Below are 18,473 nucleotides of genomic sequence, written 5' to 3'. Positions count from 1 at the left end.
TAGAAAGAATAATTAGAGAGAAAAAAATCGGGAAGGTGTCTTAAAAGACAAGATGAATATAGAGTTGCAGGAAGTAGAAGGATCAGTGGCCAGTGCAGAATGATAAAAAACCATTAGAGTAAGTCATTAAACCTTTGAGAGAATTTTAAGAAAGGGAAGATTTTAGAAACCTAATAATTTATGGCATTCTTCTTTACATAAAAAATTGGTGGTTCAGCTTGAGTGCCAAAACATTCATAAGATTTAAAGGAATTTTCAATAAAGTATTAATGATTTTACTTCAGTAGATGGGAGAAGAAATTTCTGATTACATATCATGGATAATGCTGTTTTGCCCCAGTGCCTTAGTATTTTAGTTATTATAGTTCTAAAATCACTTTAGAGATTTAAGAATTTATAATGTAAAGATTTAAATATGTAAATTAGAATAAATAACAAAATCAGCTGTGTGATCACAATTTCTATTTTCTATGATAACCTCAAGTAATGGATACTTTGTTGAGCTTAATATTGATCTATTCACCTTACTTGACCTCAAAGCATTTTGTTTTTGGTTACAATTAATCAAATTTCCATCACTTCCCGAAAAAAATCTTCTTTAACCCAAGAATATCACACTGATTTCTGAGGGATACTTTTAATGCTGCCCTTCCCTTCTATCCCAGTTACTCAGATATTTACTATAGATAACATTTATTTTATTAACTTAGGATTTTATGAAGATTAGGTTGTTCATATGAGTAACTGATTATGGAAAGTATTTTGCCACCTAAGTAATTTCCTAGATTCTAGTGACTTTGGAAGTTTGAGATCAATCTATGTCAATGAAAGTCTTAAAATGAAAGCCATTTAAGTTTTTTTCTTTGAAATGGAATTATAAATGCAAATTTTTTTTTCTCTTATTGAACTATAGACTACTCTTGGTTATGTCTTAGTTATGTTTTGGTATTTTAAGGTGTGCCCCAAAAGCTTAGGGCATTTTAAAAAGCCTTTATAAAATCATGTCTTTTAGTAATAGTTCTGAATACTTGAACTTATGAAAAATAATTTCATATTCAATTCATGATTTATTTATTTATGAATGTGAACTGAGAAGGTTTTTGTTTGTTTTTACAAGGTAGAAATGGGACCCTTTTCAATCCTCTGCAATAATAAATGATTTTTTATTTTTAATAACTCATCGCAGAAGGAATTGTTGTAAAGTTGACAAATGTTTTGACAATTCTGTGCTTATACAGTAACCCAAAAATGCAGTTTTGGGATAACACTGTATGATGGGAAGGCATGAAAAATATACTTTTTATCTGAAAATTAAATAACAGTAGGCAGTTTGGTACTATAGAGTGTGTTTGGTGTTAGAAGATCTGGGTTCAAACCCTATTCCTGTCTATTACTGTGTGACTTTGGGCTGAACTTTTGGCTTCATTTTCCTCATCTCTAAAGTGAACGTGTTGACTGAGAAATGTTTTAGGTTCTTTTCAGCTCTAAATATTTGATTCTTTGAACTTGGACCTGTAGTGGTTAGTCTTAGGTGTAAGTGAAAATCTTTTGAGTTGTACAGACATAAATGCATGTGTTTTTCCAGAACTAACAGGAATTGAAAGTATATTGTTTTGATGACACATTTTCTATTAAAGGTTATTTGAACTATAAACCATTGACTGTTGTAGGTAATTAAAATCTAGTATGTTTTGTATGACAGAACAGCTTGGGAACATTTTTTCTTTTATGGTGATGCATATTTTTTTCCATTGGTGTAGTCTGCAAAAGACACATTGATACTTTGTTCTTTTTGGAATTGTTTCTTTTAATTTTTGTAGAGACTTAAGAATTAGGATTTGTTTGAACAATTCAAAGAGAAATTTTGTACTGTGCCTTTTTCCTTCATCTTCTCTTCTTTTAAAATTCTGCTGACTGGGCTGAAGTTAAAGATTGTATTAAGTGAAATGTTAATCACTTTTCCTTAGCAGAACTTCTGGTAATTTTGAAACTAGAAAAAAATAATAGCCAGGGCAATGGTGTAGGGAACCCCTCCACAAATGCAGGTCACAGAGTGAGGGCTCCATTACAACTACAGGTGTAGTTATCTAGAACATAAGTATCAACTCACTGTTCTCTTAATATCCCAGTGGGCTAGAACCAGATTAAAATGTAATTGGGAAATATTTAGCAAAACAAAATAATAATATCGTATAGATAAGGTTAATTTGTGATTTTCTAAAATTTTTTTCTGTTGAGTTTGATACCACTGACCTAGATAGAGCACCAAGAGATTGTTAGTTGTCCATTGATCCCTAGTGTATGTCAGAGGAAGACATTGAATCAATTTTTCCCCCCTGAGGCAATTGGGATTAAATGACTTGCCCAGAGTCACACAGCTAGAAAGTCTTGAAGTGTCTGAGGTCAAATTTGAACTCAGGTCCTTCTGACTTAAGGGCTGGTGCTCTATCCACTGGGCCACCTCTCCTGCTCCCTGAATCCAATTCTTTATGGCCTTAAGGTCACCTCTTTATACAGCCCAGATGCCTCATACATTAGCAAAATAATAAAAATAATAATGATGATAACAATATAGATACCATTTATATTGTGCTTTAAAGTTTGCAAATACTTTGTAAATAATGCATTTTATCCTTTCAGTATCTCTAGGAAATTAGATGCTATTATTTAATTTACCTGTTTTATTGATGAAAAAACTGAGGCAAGTTAGATGATTTGTTCAGGTCAAACAGTTAATAAATGTATGATGTTGGAGTTGAACTTGGGTTTTTAAAAGTAGTTCAAAACTTTGTTTAAATTTTTATTCAGAATATTCCTGTTCTGTTCTGTTCTCTGGAAATGGACCCTTGTTTTTCCATATACTCTGCTTTCAGAATTCTATTACATCACAATCATTTCTTATTAACGTCCCTTCCCCCGAGTTCTTTGAATCCTTACTTAGAACCACCACAACAAAAACAATTAAAGCAAAGTAAGAACCTTCTTTATGTGAGGCTGGTTAAAATACTGTTTTTTTGACCTAATTTGTAATTTTTACTTTGTGTTCAGATTAAACCAGTTTCAATTAGAGAAAGCTATGAAAGGATTAAAAGAGAGTTACTTCCTCTGTGGAGAAATGGCTTTGGAATCAACAGTTGTATAGAAGAAACAGTGCTGGAAGTTGTGTTAGCTTACAGTCCAGACTTAGAACTAGAAGTCAGAAAATAGATTGTAGTTTCAGCTTTTTTATCAACTAGTTTCTTGATCTGCCAGTTAAAATTTATTAAATGAAAAAAATTAAATTATTTTTAATAAAAACAATTTATTACTGTGTGCCAATCATTGTTTTAAGCTCTGAATATACAAAGAGAATTTGACAATCCCTGTTCTTGAGGAGCTTACTGTCTAATGGAAGAGACAAAACTATATACAAATAAGATATAGAGAAGATAATTTGGAGATTATCAATAGAGGAAAGCCACTATCAGGGGAATCAGTAAATATCTTTAAGTTGTTTAACTACTTGTGACCCAGTTTCCTTGTCTGTAAATGAGAACTAGATAATCTCTGTGAAGTCCCTAAGCTCTAAATTCTTCTGCTTTTTATTAATATTAATGTTATCATTATATGAAGAAGAAAACAAACTTTGAATAGAGAAAAAGTTAAATTTATTTATTTATTGAGATCATTTTAAACATTTTTACAGGGTGCATAGAAGCCCATAACTTAAAGTGGCTGGCTCCAAAGTGTGTTGGAATCTGAAATCAAGACCTTTTTTATTTAAAATTTAAGATTAAGATTTAATTGATAAAAGGAAAATTAAGAAGACAGCAAAATATAGTTTAAACATCTATTTCTTTAAATGCTATTCTAAAAGAATTATTTAAAAGATAATATTTTTTAAAAATATAGTTTGGAAAATTCATGGGCTTAAATCTTGGAGCTTAACCAGAACGCTCTATTTCAGTCTTGGGAAAATGTACTTAATGCATTTCAGACTTAAAACCATTATATTGAAAACTTGCTAGTTCAACCTTTTTTAAGAGAAGACTTATCAGAAAGGTTGTATCTGCAAATATAAAATTATAAAGTGACAGTTGATATCACAGCCAGATTCCTCTTAGTGTGTATCCTACTTAACTTGGAAATAAATTAGGTATTTTTGGAAGTATTAAGTTTTTTAGTCCACTTACTAGAGTGTTATTAATAAATTACTACTACAGTACATTAAATGCAACCTCCCTACCTCCATTATGGTTCAGTAGGTAATTTATTAAATAATACCCTGACTTGATAGGATTAAAAATGCTCACTCTTTCCAAAAACTGGTACTGATTAAATAGTTGTAAGGAATTTATTTTTCTAAAATGCATTATATTTCATTGATAGAAAAATATTTTGGGTTTAGATATCTTGTCATGGATAAAACAGATGACTTGGAGTCAGGAGGCCAGCACTTTTGTGCTTTATAATGACATTGATTTTGTAAATTTGAACAAATTAATAAACTTCTCGTTAACTGTTTTCCTTCTATAAAATTAAGTTACATATGCTGTTAGCTAATAGGTTCTAAAAATAAATGAGAATAGAAACACAAATATTTTGTATTTTAGCTTTTATTAGAAACCTCAAAGATGGTGAATAGGTAGTTTATATTATAGCAAAGAAATTTTTTATGGCTCATGTAATAAATAAAATGATGTATCCAAGGAAGTATCCAGTTGTCAGATGGAATGATAGAAGAAGGGGGTTTTTATAAACCTTTTTTGGGGGAGCAATTTTTACTTTTTACCTTTATATACCTTGGGGATTTTTGGTTAGTCAGGTAGTGTCATTCTTGATTTTTTTTTTTTTTTTAATTTCTACTCATTTGTATAACTCTTAGTCTGTTCTTGGAAGAAGCCTATGACAAAACAAATCTTAATTCTTTAAATTTTTCCTTTTTAGTTATTTATTGTCAATATAATTTAAAGACAGTTGTATAGAAAAAGAATTCATGCATATAAATGAGTTATTTTTCTAGTAAGATTTCTTGATTTGCACTATTTTTTTTTAATAGTATAACCAGAATTTTTAGGTATGGAATTTTTTTTTTTCAATAACCTACAGAGTTTTAGAACTGAAGTGAATGGGGCTTGAGTTTATTTCGGGCGCTCTAGATTCTTGAGCATTTTGCATGCCTCCCCCAAAAAATTAAACAAAAAACAAGTTTCTTCATTTCTGTCATTCTATGGAAATTAGAAATTATCTGATGTAGCTGGTGAATGTAATTTTTTTCTGCCAGTTTTCCTCAGTCATATATTCTTAGCACATATTTGATTTTTAATTGTTAAATTTGTCTCATTAAAAGGATAAGGGACATTCATGTTCTCATACTATCCCAAATCTACAGGGAAACTAAAGTCAAACATCTTTTGCAGTATATGAGAGAATTGTATGTATTTTTTCATCACAGGCAAATCACTGTATTCTGAGAGTTGTTTTTTAAGAGAAATATTGCCAAAATCCAGATTAAAATAGTGTATTAGAAAGATTTACAAAGTACTATTATGATTATTTGGTGTTGTGTTGATATAGACCTATATAATTGCTGAGAATTGGAATATTATATTACTTGATACATCTCAAGTATATTTTATAGTGCTAAATGAAGTTTACTAGTCTCATGTAAATCTTGAAAATTCAAAAACTATCATGGAGTGCTTGAATATTGATTTTTTAAAGTTATTTTTCCTTGGAAATATTGGTACAAGTCTTTGACAATGATGTGATATTAGTTTCAGTGCTTCTGATCAGGATGAAGTTGGGTAAAGTTGCTGAAGAATGACTTTTAAAATGTAGTGGTACTATATAAAGGCATTGCTATCTTGGAAGGAAATTCTCTTTATATTTCATTTTTGTTGAGTGTCTTTTGTGACCTTCCTCCAAAACTGCCTTTAAAATTCAGTATCAAAATTAATAATTTTAAAGATGGTTTTTCAATGTATAAGTTATGTGGTTAGTACAGCTTTTGCTATAACTAATTTTGCCTTTACTTCATAGCACAAATTCAATAATAAAGGAACACAATCATTTATCTGTGTATAAGGCTTTTTATAAGACAGGAACCATTGGTTGTGTATTTAAAAAAAATTATTTTTGGTGGCATAAGGGTGCATATCTTTCATTTTAGAAATGTATTCATATAGAATCTATGATATACTATGCTATACTATACTTATAAATTTTTTTTTTATACTTGGTACTTGCCAAATTTCATGTGTCCCTTCAAATTTTTAGAAAAAATAAAAACCTGTTCTAATGAGTTGATGTTCTAAATCAAGTAAGTAGCATTTACTTATGGAATTGTTTATTCTTTGAATAAGAAATAACCTGTTAACAAATAAATGTTCAGTTGCCATCATAAATGACTTTCAAATTGAAATTTAAAGACCCAAGTTAATTTCACAAAATATATGAAAACTGGTAAATTTCAGTATTAACGATTATAATAAATTTTATCTGTCTGACACCTTTGGTGTAGACAACAAATTATTGCTTTTTTTTATGTATTATGTGAATCACGGAAGCTTTAAATTTTTTTTTTTTTTATAGCCCTACCTGAACCCATCCTTCCATCCCTCCAAAAAAATTACCCAGTAAGTGTTTCTTATAAATTATTATGATTTCATAGTATGTCAAATGTATATAAAAATTATTATATACAGTATTAATGTGAATATAAAAGTGATAATATTTACCTTTTACATAAAGTAGATTTTTATATAGAGGCTGTTGGAATGGCCACTAGAATATTTTAAAACATTATTCCTTAGAAAAAATTTTGGTAGATTCTCATAATACTGTATTTTTTTTTTTTATTGGCAGACAATTTTTTTAGTAAATCAGTAGTGGAGTTATCCCATGGTGCATAAAATTATCAATAATAGAAGCTAAACACACTTGGCAAAGACCCCTTTGCAGCCCTATCCTTTATCCCAGTTTTGGGTTTTTGTTTTTGTTTTTTGTTTTTTAGTATTAATTTTGGTTTCAGTTCTTTAGTATAAATAATACTAATCATTCAAAAGTTTTATTTTTCCAGTTTTTTATTTAGTTGTAATTTGACAAAAATTAAGAAAAATTCATGAAGCAGAAAAACGGTTACTTATTAGCCTTGATTCGATCTAACCACTTTATTGGCTAAAAGAAATAAATATTTTGTACTTATATATATTGATTTGAAAGTCTCATTATAGTTAATTGGAAATTCTTAAGGAATGAGGAACATATCTTCTAAAATCCTTTTAATAGGAATTAATTAGGAATAAAAAGAAATTAATCTGTTTATTCATTTCCCACATGTATCCTCTTTTATCTCCTCTCTCCCCCAATTCCTTATTTTTTCCCCCAGATAACTCCTTTCCCTCTCTTTTCCTCCATTCTTTTTTTTTTTTTTTTCTTTTTGATCTTATAATTTTATTCTTGGTCATGTCTAGTAATGGTATTGGTTATATGTGCTCAAAAAGCATTTGGGAAAAGAATAACAATTCTTTTTTAATGCCTCATGTGGATTGGAAGATATATTTCTAAAATATAGTAAATTTAATGTGATGATACTTCTATTATTAGTAGCAAGATGATTTTCCAAGTGTCATGATTCACATTTTATTGATCTTCCTTATAGATAATTCTTCATATAAAATCACATTTTTATTTAGAGATTATATTTTGATGGCTACATTTGTTTATAGATGTAGATTATATTTTGATGGCTACATTTGTTTATAGATGTAGTCATCTTGTTTAGAGCTACCTTTTTTTTTTTTTTTTTGTTCATTACCTCAGAGTTGACATGTGCCTGGTCTGAGTATAATATTAAAGAAATAATTTGATGTATTATGTGTCTTAAAACTTTTAAGACAAAGTACAATAAACTTTTGTTATCTGACCATGCATAAAAGTTTTCAGAGATCCAGAATATTATAAAAGATATATATAAAGCTAAAATTTATTTGATATGATTTGATTTTTCTTTGGTAATTGATATGGCACAAATTCTTGCTATTCTTTTGGATCATTGTGAATAGCAGCTATTGTGATTGTGTATATCTGAATAGATTTGTAGATTAATAGAGTTGTACGACAGAGAGTTCACTAAATAAATTCATACTACTAAAGTATTTGCTGTATTTAAATGTTTATTGACTTGACATAAAGTAACAAAAGATTACTTTATAGATACTTATTTTTTGATAGTATTTTAGTTAGATTCTGGGGAAACTACTGAGATTCTTCCAGTAATGTTCGTGTTAAAGTTCCTTCTTAAATTAGGAAACGTACCTTTAAAAATATTGCTTCCCATATTTGCTTATTTCTTTGATAATGTTTTCTCACAGTATTGACAGTTTGATTGCTTATTGATAATTCTTTTCCTTGGCTGAGTCTAAGAGGATTATAATTCAAATACATTGAAGTTTTAATTATAGGACTATAAATTTAGAAACTAGGGCTATTAATTATGTGATTGCCTTTCTGGGTCTTATTTCCCTTACCTCTAAAACAAGAGAATTAAACTAATTAGAACAAGGTCCCTTTTCAGCTTGGAAAGGGTTATAGTTTTATGCCTCTTACATACTAAGTATACTGTAGTATGTATCTTAAATTCATCAACACCAAAGTATAATATAATTTGCTGCAAAATCATGCAGTTTATGACACCTAAGTATAATTATAGAAAAACAAATGAATGCAGTTTGCAACATTGTAATGGAATGTACCAATAATTCCATTTAGCTTCTTTCTAATACTGTGTTAAAAACAAAGCACTTTTCTTTTTAAAAATTTACTTATTTTTGCCAACAATAGCTTTTTATTTTCAAAATGCATGCAAAGATAGTTTTTAATATTCACTCTTGCAAAACTTTGTGTTCCAAATTTTTCTCCCTCCCTCCTACCTTCCCCCTCCCTTGGACAGCAAACAATCCTATATATGGGATTAAAAAATTTTTATTATTTTCAAGAAATAATATAAAAACCACATTATATGATATCAATTTATTCCTCCTATGTTTTGTTTCTTTAAATGTGTGGTAATTTATTCAGTAGTTGAGTTCTGCTGACACAGTGAAGTTACTTGATGTAAATAATACTTTTTAATAACGCTTTTGTTAAATGTTCTTGAAACAAATTGTTGCTGAATATGTCATGTGTTTTTCCTTGGAAATGTTTCACTATAGTAATTGGTTGATATTATTCATTTAAAAAAAAATAATTTACAGTAATATGTGAAATAGTCATCAAAAATATAATTAGTGTACTACTAAATCTACCTAAAAGAAATGGCAGTAAACTGAAGACATTATCCAAACTGACATTGTGGTATAGTTTTATACTTTGTCTTTATTATTCTGAAAATTTACTGCTACAATGATAAAGCAAAATATGAAAGCAGATGAAATCAGAAAAGTGTAACTATACAAGTATCAAGATGACTAATTCAGTTTTTTAATGTTTAAATTTGGATATTTCTATGTGGTTAATAAGACTTTTAGTATTTTTGGACTTAATTTACTGTAGAATAATTCTAGAATTTCTTTTACTACTATAATGATTTTTGCTTTATAAAAAGCCATTTATTCTCATATAAAAGTAAGAGAAATTTTGTAAAAACTGTAAAATTACAATAAAAACAAAATTAACAAAGCCTGACATTTATATAAAAATTATTAGTGAATTCCCATGTAAGTTCAGAAGCTTTATTTTTCTTGAGTTTCCTTGAGTTTGACACTGACGAACATTCCCTTCCCTGTGAATTGTTCTCAGGGGTTCTCATAATAAAGACATCTTTCTGTGCTCTAAAAGTTTGTAAATTGTTTTACATGCACTGGCACACTAATAAGACAAAACTAATCTTGAGAAAATAATAATCTTATCCTATTACAAGTGTCCCATATCTCCTTCCATTCTCAGTGAAACTCTTTGAGAAAGCCATATAATCTAGTCCCTGTTCCTTCTCCTCTTCTCTCTTTTCTTAATATTCTGTTAATCTTCTGCAAGCTGCCTTCAGAATTCATAATTCGACTAAAATTGCTGTGTTCAAAGTTATCAGTAGTATCTCAATTGCAAAATCCTGTAGCTTTTTCCTTGTATTTATCCTCCTTGATTTCTCTTCAGCATTTGAAATGGTACTCACATTTTACAGATGAAAAAAAACAGAAGATAGAGAAATTAAATAACTGTCTCTTTTTTAAGTAGCAGCAAGTATCAGAATCAGGATTATAACCTAGGTGTATCCTGGGGTAGAGTCAGCATTCTTTCTACCATATTTCATTTAACTTCAACAATTAGATTGGATAGTAATAAGACAAAACTAATCTTGAGAAAATAATAGTCTTATTCTATTGCAAGTGTCCCATATCTCCTTCCATTCTCAGTGAAACTCTTTGAGAAAGCCATATGATCTAGATCCCTGTTCCTTCTCCTCCTCTCTCTTTTCTTAATATTCTCTTAATCTTCTGCAAGCTGCCTTCAGAATTCATCATTAGATTAAAATTGCTGTGTTCAAAGTTATCAATGGTATCTCAATTGCAAAATCCTGAAGCTTTTTCCTGGTATTTATCCTCCTTGATTTCTCTTCAGCATTTGAAACTATAAAAAACCTTCTTGTCTGGAATTTTCTGTTCTCTTGGTTTTTTTTGGCAGTACACTTTTCTAGATTTTACCTGTCTCACTGTTCTATTTCAGTCTCCTTTGCTGAATGAATCTTCAAACATGTGATTCCCACAAACTATGGATATTCCTAGGGGTCTCTTCCAGGTTCTTTTTTCTTCTTTATATTATCTTATTTGGTCAATAGTATCAGCTTCTATTGCCATGGATTCAATGATCAATAAATATATCCAGTACTATTTTCTTGACTGAGCATTAGTGTTATACCACCAACTGCTTCTTGAACATCTCAAGCTGGATCTTTTTTAAGTTTCTCAAATTCATCATGTTTAAATATAACTTATTATCATTTCCCCAACACATTTGGAATGTGTGTGTGTATCTCTCTCTCTCTCTCTCTCTCTCCCTCTCTCTCTCTCTCTCTCTCTGTATATATATATTCCCTTTTTCCACTCATTATCACAATCTTGATTTAGCTTTTCATTATCTCTTACCTGGACCAGTTTATCCTTCTAATTGGTCTCCCTGTCTTATGGTTCTCTTATCTGTATCCATGTATCATTTTGTTGCCAAAATGATTTTTCTAAACAATAGAGTTGGACATATTATTCTTCCTTGTTTTTTCCTCTTTCCCCCAATCTAGTGTTCCTTATTAACTCTAGGATTAGATATTGAGTCCTCATTGGTATTTAAAGCTCTTCACAATCTTGCCTTTTCCTTCAATCAGTCTTTTTGCATCTTATTTCCTCTCCATTCACTCTATAATCCAGCTACACTGGTTTACTTGCAGTTCCTTGACTATATCATTCTATATCCTGTCTCTTCCATTCTCAACTCAAATATTTTACAACTACTTCATGAGTATAGTTATTTTCTTTCACTTTAGAATGTGAATTTCTTGAGAGCAGGGGCAATCTTTGCTTTTCTTTGTGTCAGCATTTTCCAAAGTATCTGGTATATAGTAAATTCTTAATAAATTCTTGTTAACTGACGAATTGATTGACAAAGGTATTTTAAACATTATAAATTTAGTGGTGGAAACTTTTAGTTTGCAAATACAAATAAAGTGAATTCAATAAATATATTATTCTAATTAAAAACTCAGCCTACCTAAGTTACACAATTAATTTAATTATGCCTTTAAAATATGAATTTTTGAGGATTTTTTAATGTTCAAGGTTATTTTTTAAAATAGATTTTTATTTTTCAAAATACATACAAAGATAGTTCTCAACATTCATCCTTGCAAAACCTTGTGCTGCAAATTTTTCTCCTTCCTTCCCCACCTTTCCCTAAACAGCAAGCAATCCAATATAGATTAAACATGAGCAATCTTATGTTAAACATGAGCAATTCTTCTAAACATATTTCCACATTTATCTTGCTGCACAAGAAAAATCAGTTCAAATGGGAAGAAAAGCAAACAAGCAACCAAACAACAACAAAAAAGGTAAAAATACATCCACATGTAGTCCCCATAGCTCTCTCTCTGGATATAGATGGCTCCATCACAAGTCTATTGGAATTGGCCTGAATCACCTCACTGTTGAAAAGAGCCTAATCCATCACAGTTGATCATCACCATAATCTTTCTGTTGCGATATACAATGTTCTCTTCATTCTACTTACTTCACTTAACATTAGTTCACATAAGTCTCTCCAGGCTTTTCTGAAATTAGCCTACTAATTGTTTCTTATAGAACAGTAATATTCTATTACATTAATATACCATAACTTAAACAGCCATTCCCTATTTGAGTGGACATCCACTCAGTTTCCAGACAAAAAGGGTTGCTAGAAACATATTTGCACATATTTTTTATGATCACTTTGGGATACAGATCCAGTAGAAATACTGCTGGATCAAAGGGTATGCACAGTTTGATAGCCCTTTGGGCATGGTTCCAAATTACTCTCCAGAATGGTTGGATCAGTTCACAATTCCATCAACAATGTATTAATATCCCACTTTTCCCACATCCCCTCCAACATGTCATTATCTTTTCCTGCCATCTTAACCACTCTGAGAGATGTGAAGTAGTACCTCAGAGTTTTCTTAATTATCAGTTCTCCAATAATGATTTAGGACATTTTTTTTTCATATGACTAGAAATGGCTTTAATTTTTTTGTCTAAAAATTGTCTGTTTATATCCTTTGACCATTTATCAATTGGAGAATGGCTTGGATTATTATAAATTTGAGTCAATTTTCTATATTTTAGAAATGAGGCCTTTATCAGATACTTTGAAAGTAAAATTTTTTTTCTACTTTTCTGCTTCCCTTCTAATCTTGGCTGCATTGATTTTGTTTACAAAAACTTTAATTTAACATAATCAAAATTAACCATTTTGCATTTCATAATGTTCTCTAGTTCTTCTTTGGCCATAAATTCCTTCCTTCTTCACAGATCTGAGAGGTAGATTATCCCTGGTTCTCCTAATTTGCTTTATAGTATCACCTTGTATGTCTAAATCATGAACCCATTTTGACCTTATCTTGATAACTGTGTTAGGTGTTGGTCAAGGTCATTTTTAAAAAAAAGTTAATGAAAACTATTTTAAGTAATCCTTAACTAGGAAAAAAAAAATCCCTGACAAGCAAACTTTTAATAACTTTCATGATTGTAGAATAGATATATTTTGTGGTGCAAACACTATATGTAGTATTGATCAATTTTTGAATTATGCATTACTTATATTAATTTTTTGATAGCTGTTATAAAAAAGCATTTCCTAGATAGACTGTTGGTTCTGGGATGAATTTCCAAGGATTAATCTAGACCAGGGGTCCTCAAACTACAGACCGCGGGCCAGATATCAGCAACTGAGGACATTTATCCCCATCACCCAGGGCTATGAAGTTTCTTTATTTAAAGGCCCACAAAACAAAGTTTTTGTTTTTACTATAGTCTGGCCCTCCAACAGTCTGAGGGACAGTGAACTGGCCCGCTATTTAAAAAGTTTGAGGACCCCTGATCTAGACTGTCCTCTCTATACAGAATTTAAACATTTTAAAATTAGGATGTCCTTTTTCAGAGCTCACTATATTTAATTTAGGATAGAAGGTAACCAGTTGTCTAAATAAATAGCAAACTTTTAGGATATGATTATTTATTTTTATAGAAATGGAGAGAGGGACCTGTAAGAAAACTTTTAAAATTTTATTTGTTTGGGGGGGAAGGGCTAAGTAGGGCAATTACAAGTACAGTAGTAGAAAATATTTCTATTATGGAAAGCTGTTTATTCTTATAGAAAAATAGAAGATAGTAAATAAATTTTAGAAGATCTTAGTTATGTAGTAATAAAATCAGTTTTAAGTTAAAAAGGTTTATATTAAAGAGACAATATGCTTTTAATTTCATAAATATATATGTAGAAACCTTTTTAAGTTGCCTAGTGTATTTAAAAATCATAACAAGCAGCTTGTTGTGTTATTTAGCATTGAAGTTTTTAAGGAGAACCACAAACGAATGTAATTTACTTGACAGTCGAGTTAGTGAGCAAATTGTTTCATTGATTACTTAGACTTTGGAGTTCATAATATGGTTTGTCTTCCTGAAAAGGAAAATTTTCATGTATATTTATGCAAGATGATCTTGTTTGAGGATAATATGAAATGATTTTAGCAGTGTTTTCTACTAGGGATTTTAATAGTCTACATGATAAACCAGGATTTTCTGACCACATGCCAACAGAATGGAGGAGGACTAGACATGTTCTCTGATACCCACTTCCCATACCTCCCAAAATAAGAATTATAGACATGAGATAAAGAAACTTTAGAATTTCAATTATTTCAGAGGTTAAAGACAGAAGTATCAAACTCTGAACCAGATTAAGATATAATTAAGCAGTGCTTAATAAAGTAAATAAAAACAGCACAATTTAGATAATCTTAATTTGTGTTTTTCTAAATCAATACTTGGCCAGCAGGGAGCTATATGAGCTTGATATTACTGGCCTAAGATACCAAAATCCATACTGAAGGAACAATAAGAGTAGGTTAATCTCTAATACACTCCCCTACATTCTCTCCCCCATCAGCCACCTCATTTTGGCCTTTCTGCAATAGAACTCAAATTTGTGAGCAGATGCTACCTCCCCTTATGACTCTATCCAAAAGACAAGAGCTTATTCTTTCTGACATTGTGGCAACACATTGTGCTTCTTTAGTACTCTTGTCAGTTTCTGAATATTCAGAATACTTAGAGAATTGAGGTTGGAACTGGGGTAGGATTCCAGTATATATGGATCAGTCAGGCCAGAAGCAAAGAGACTGACATCTAGCTGGGACTTAGTTCTGTCATTCTTTATCTCTTTCCCTGGTTCACATCCTACCTCTTCTTCCCAACCTCCCCATTGTCACCCCAACCCCTCAACCCCTTAAATTGGAACAGAGATGAAGGCGCGTGAAATGTTAATAGCCCAGCATGTGAGCAGACAGGACAGTTTTGAGGGCAGCTCCAAGAAACTGCTACCAAAAGGGTAAGTGAACTATAGAGGAATATAAGGAAAAAAGGCTGAAATCACCAAAAATCTCAGGAAGAAGAAAACCCGCTTAAATATATTATGTTTAAATAGATTGACCAACAGGGAAAATATTAACAAAAGGATAAATGGTCTCTAGATCTTTTAAATGAGTGCAGATCCCTGTAAATAAATATTACAGAACAAAAGAAAATAAAATGAATCAACACATAATGAGATAGAGAATCTGTGAATTCCCATGAAGGCATAAAACCAGAGCAGAATGTTCCTGAATGTTTTAAGAGGAAAAAAATTGTGAAAAAAGAATTTATGACCTATACAACAAAAGTAATTGACAGAATAGAAAAACTTGAATCAGTGGTAACTCTCACCAAAGAAACATCAGACAGAATAAAAAGTTGGGAATTCAAATATGTAGACTAAGAATTCAGATATATAAAAGTAAGGGACAGTCTGGAGGAATAGAAGCAAAAGGAGGCAGGAAGAAAAAAAAAATTAAGAATAAAGGAAATTACACTGTCAATAGTATTGAAAATAGAAGACTGTGAGACAAATGACCGTAGACATAGCATCCTCTCGTTTTCTAGCTGGGGAAACAGCCCAGAAAAGTAAATGGTCTAAAATGCTAAAACAAGTAGCAGAACTGGGATTTGAATCTAAATCCTTTTGATTTCACACCAACATTCTTTTCATCATACCATTACTTAAAGCTCAGTTAATCAAAAGAAAACCTGAACTCCTAAAGAGGAGATATGAGACTCTTTATGGGATGTGAACCAATTTCCCAAGAAGCCAGGATTACCTGTATCATGGAGCAGTAAGGAGCCAGGCTCTACAGCTATGTTCAGGGGCAAGAAGACTATTAATGTTTCTAGAAATGAGAGTAATCATAGTGGTTAGTGATTTTTTGTTAGCAGTGTGGCAGCATCCATTTGTATATCTGATGTGGTCAATCAAAAGGTATGTTCTCTTCTTTAAGATGCATCCAAGATATAATAGCAAGCTCAGAATATCACTACCCCTTTAAAAGATATATTAATGATGAATTGAACTTAGCCTCCAAAAAAACCTGGAAAATAGCTATCATTGTGACAGAGTCCAGTGGGGATAAATGAAGAACCTTCAAATACAGATTGTGTTTTTTGCCACTTTCAAGTAAAGATTGGAACTTTGAAAAAAGAGGAAGATATGAGGCAGCTAGGTGGCGCAGTGGATAAAGCACCATCCTTGAAGTTAGGAGGACCCGAGTTCAAATATGGCCTCAAACACTTAATATCCTAGCTGTGTAACTCTGGGCAAGTCACTTAACCCTAATTGCCTCAGCAAAAAAGAAGAAAGAAAGAAAGAAAGAAAGGAAGGAAGATATTAAAAATGGAGACACGAGGAGTAGTTGAAAATGGGATTTGAATCATAGTGGTAGGATATCAGAAGGATGTGCTGGGCCAGAGTGCATTTCATAGGGATTGTAATATTTACTGAGAAACTTGCCTATCCATCAAAAGGGTATAATTGAAAATGGAAGACAGAAAATGAGCACATAAATCTATTATAGTGGAAAAGAGATGTGGACAAGTTGTCCCATAAATTTGAATGTAGCTTGAGAAAGATACTTATAATTTCAGAAATCTGTATAACAAAGTACCACAATATGTCATAGGATTATAAACTGGAAGAAAGCTAGAAATGACCCCTGTCAAGCAATCATTCGATGAACATTTTTATTAAATGCTTATGTGCCAGGTCCTCTGCTAGGCATTTGAGATACAAGTACAAAAGCGGAAGAATCATTATCCTAAAGTTATATTTTATTAGAGGAGAAAGTATGTACATGTATGTATGATACACACAAATAATGAATCTCATAGTTAGGGAGGGAAAATACTAGCAATTGAAGAGAGGTGGTTACCCTGATAAGAGATAAGGCCATGTCATCATGTGAGTGGGTTAAGGAGGAGATAGTAGCAGAAGGCATCTAAGTAATGAGAGGTGAGGAAGAGGGATTTCATGGTGAATGGCCTCAATTTTTTTCTATTATATATGAGGCAAGGTGAAAATATGAGCGAGTAAGGGAGGGGGGGATTCATGAAAAATTTGAAAAGGAAGATTTGAAAGAGCCATTGTGGAGAGAGTTGGATAGTGAGTTGGTGGGGGAGATGAAATAGGATTACATAGTAGCAAAATAGTTACATGATTTTGGTTTGTTCAGCTGCATATATAGAGGAGTGAAGATGGTAAATGATGGGAGTATTGGCAAGATTGAGAGTACCTTTGTATGAGGTTAAGGTGAGGCACAGGGTATTAGCTCAGGGGAAGTGGGTAGGTTTCGAAAAATTGATTATTTAGAATGTTTGAGGAAGAATCAGTATTTATGCTGAAGTTTCTAGAATCAGGGCAAGCATTGGGAGGGAGAGAAAAACTGTAAGCCAGGAGTTGAAGTTGTTTTAGGAAGGAAGGGGAGTGATTTGGGGGAGAAGGGCTGTCTATAGATAACAATTACCAAGCTTTTAATTATGAGATATGAACCTCAAAGGTAGGTGTGAACATCAAAGGAAGAAAAACTGGCAACAGAAAGCAAAGACTCTTCTGCCTTGACCAGATAACTAAGAATGAATGAATGAATGAATGAAGGTGCAGCCAGTACTCAAAAAGGTGATGGAGAGGTTGACAAGATTCTTCACGTCAAATCAACATAAACTGAGTTTTGTTGACTTAAAGTCAATGTGTGGTATGGGAAAATATGACTCCGGAAGAAATGAATTTATGCAGAAGCTTCACTCTTCAAATTATGGATGCTTTCTTTGAAAAAAATAATCAGCAGGCACTGGATATGGTACATATCAAATAATACTATCAAAAATAGATTGTATCTTAATGGACAGGAAAGACTTATTAATGAGATGGGCATTATCTCTGAATCAGCAGTCTGTGTGTAGTTATTAAGAGCTAAGATCAAAATAAGTAAAAGAACAAGAAAGAATGAGAAAAAGATACCACATACTGTGATTTAATCTTGAATTATTTAAACAAATAATTGAAAATAAAAATAGGAAATGTACAATAGAAATGACTACACCAAGTATAAAATAGTTTCATATAGAAGTTTAACTAGTGTGACTTAATTGCTACAGCAAGGAGATTAAAAAAATCCAGAAAGTATCTTATTTAAGAAATGTCTCACTTATTTGCCAGATGAAGAGAGGGGGCTTCCAAGGGCAACAATGGGATAATTATATATTTGTTTAATCTTATCAAGAAGAATGATGGATGATTATGAGCAGTATTGTCTCATAATGCAAAGAGAAGTAATGAATAGTAAAACCAGTTTAGAGGAAGTTTGACAAGATAGCTATTTAAGCAAA

At 31.3% G+C, this 18,473-nt stretch overlaps 1 protein-coding gene across 8 annotated transcripts in view; it reads left to right on the top strand.

Annotated features, from left to right (window-relative positions):
• TENT2 (terminal nucleotidyltransferase 2) overlaps positions 1 to 18,473 on the top strand; it is a 74,170-nt gene that overhangs the window by 38,166 nt on the left and 17,531 nt on the right. For 7 of the 8 annotated variants that reach the window (XM_031966026.1, XM_031966058.1, XM_031966060.1 and 4 more), the window contains one exon: positions 6,574 to 6,617. In XM_031966026.1, the coding sequence (XP_031821886.1) occupies positions 6,574 to 6,617 (44 nt within the window). Of the gene's footprint in view, positions 1 to 6,573; positions 6,618 to 15,023; positions 15,112 to 18,473 lie in introns of all 8 variants that reach the window. The other variant, XM_031966074.1, reaches the window with a different exon arrangement.

Source organism: Sarcophilus harrisii, chromosome 1 (genome assembly GCF_902635505.1).
Source record: "Sarcophilus harrisii chromosome 1, mSarHar1.11, whole genome shotgun sequence".
Taxonomy (NCBI): Eukaryota; Metazoa; Chordata; class Mammalia; order Dasyuromorphia; family Dasyuridae; genus Sarcophilus; species Sarcophilus harrisii.
This window is presented reverse-complemented; position numbering and strand designations above follow the sequence as displayed.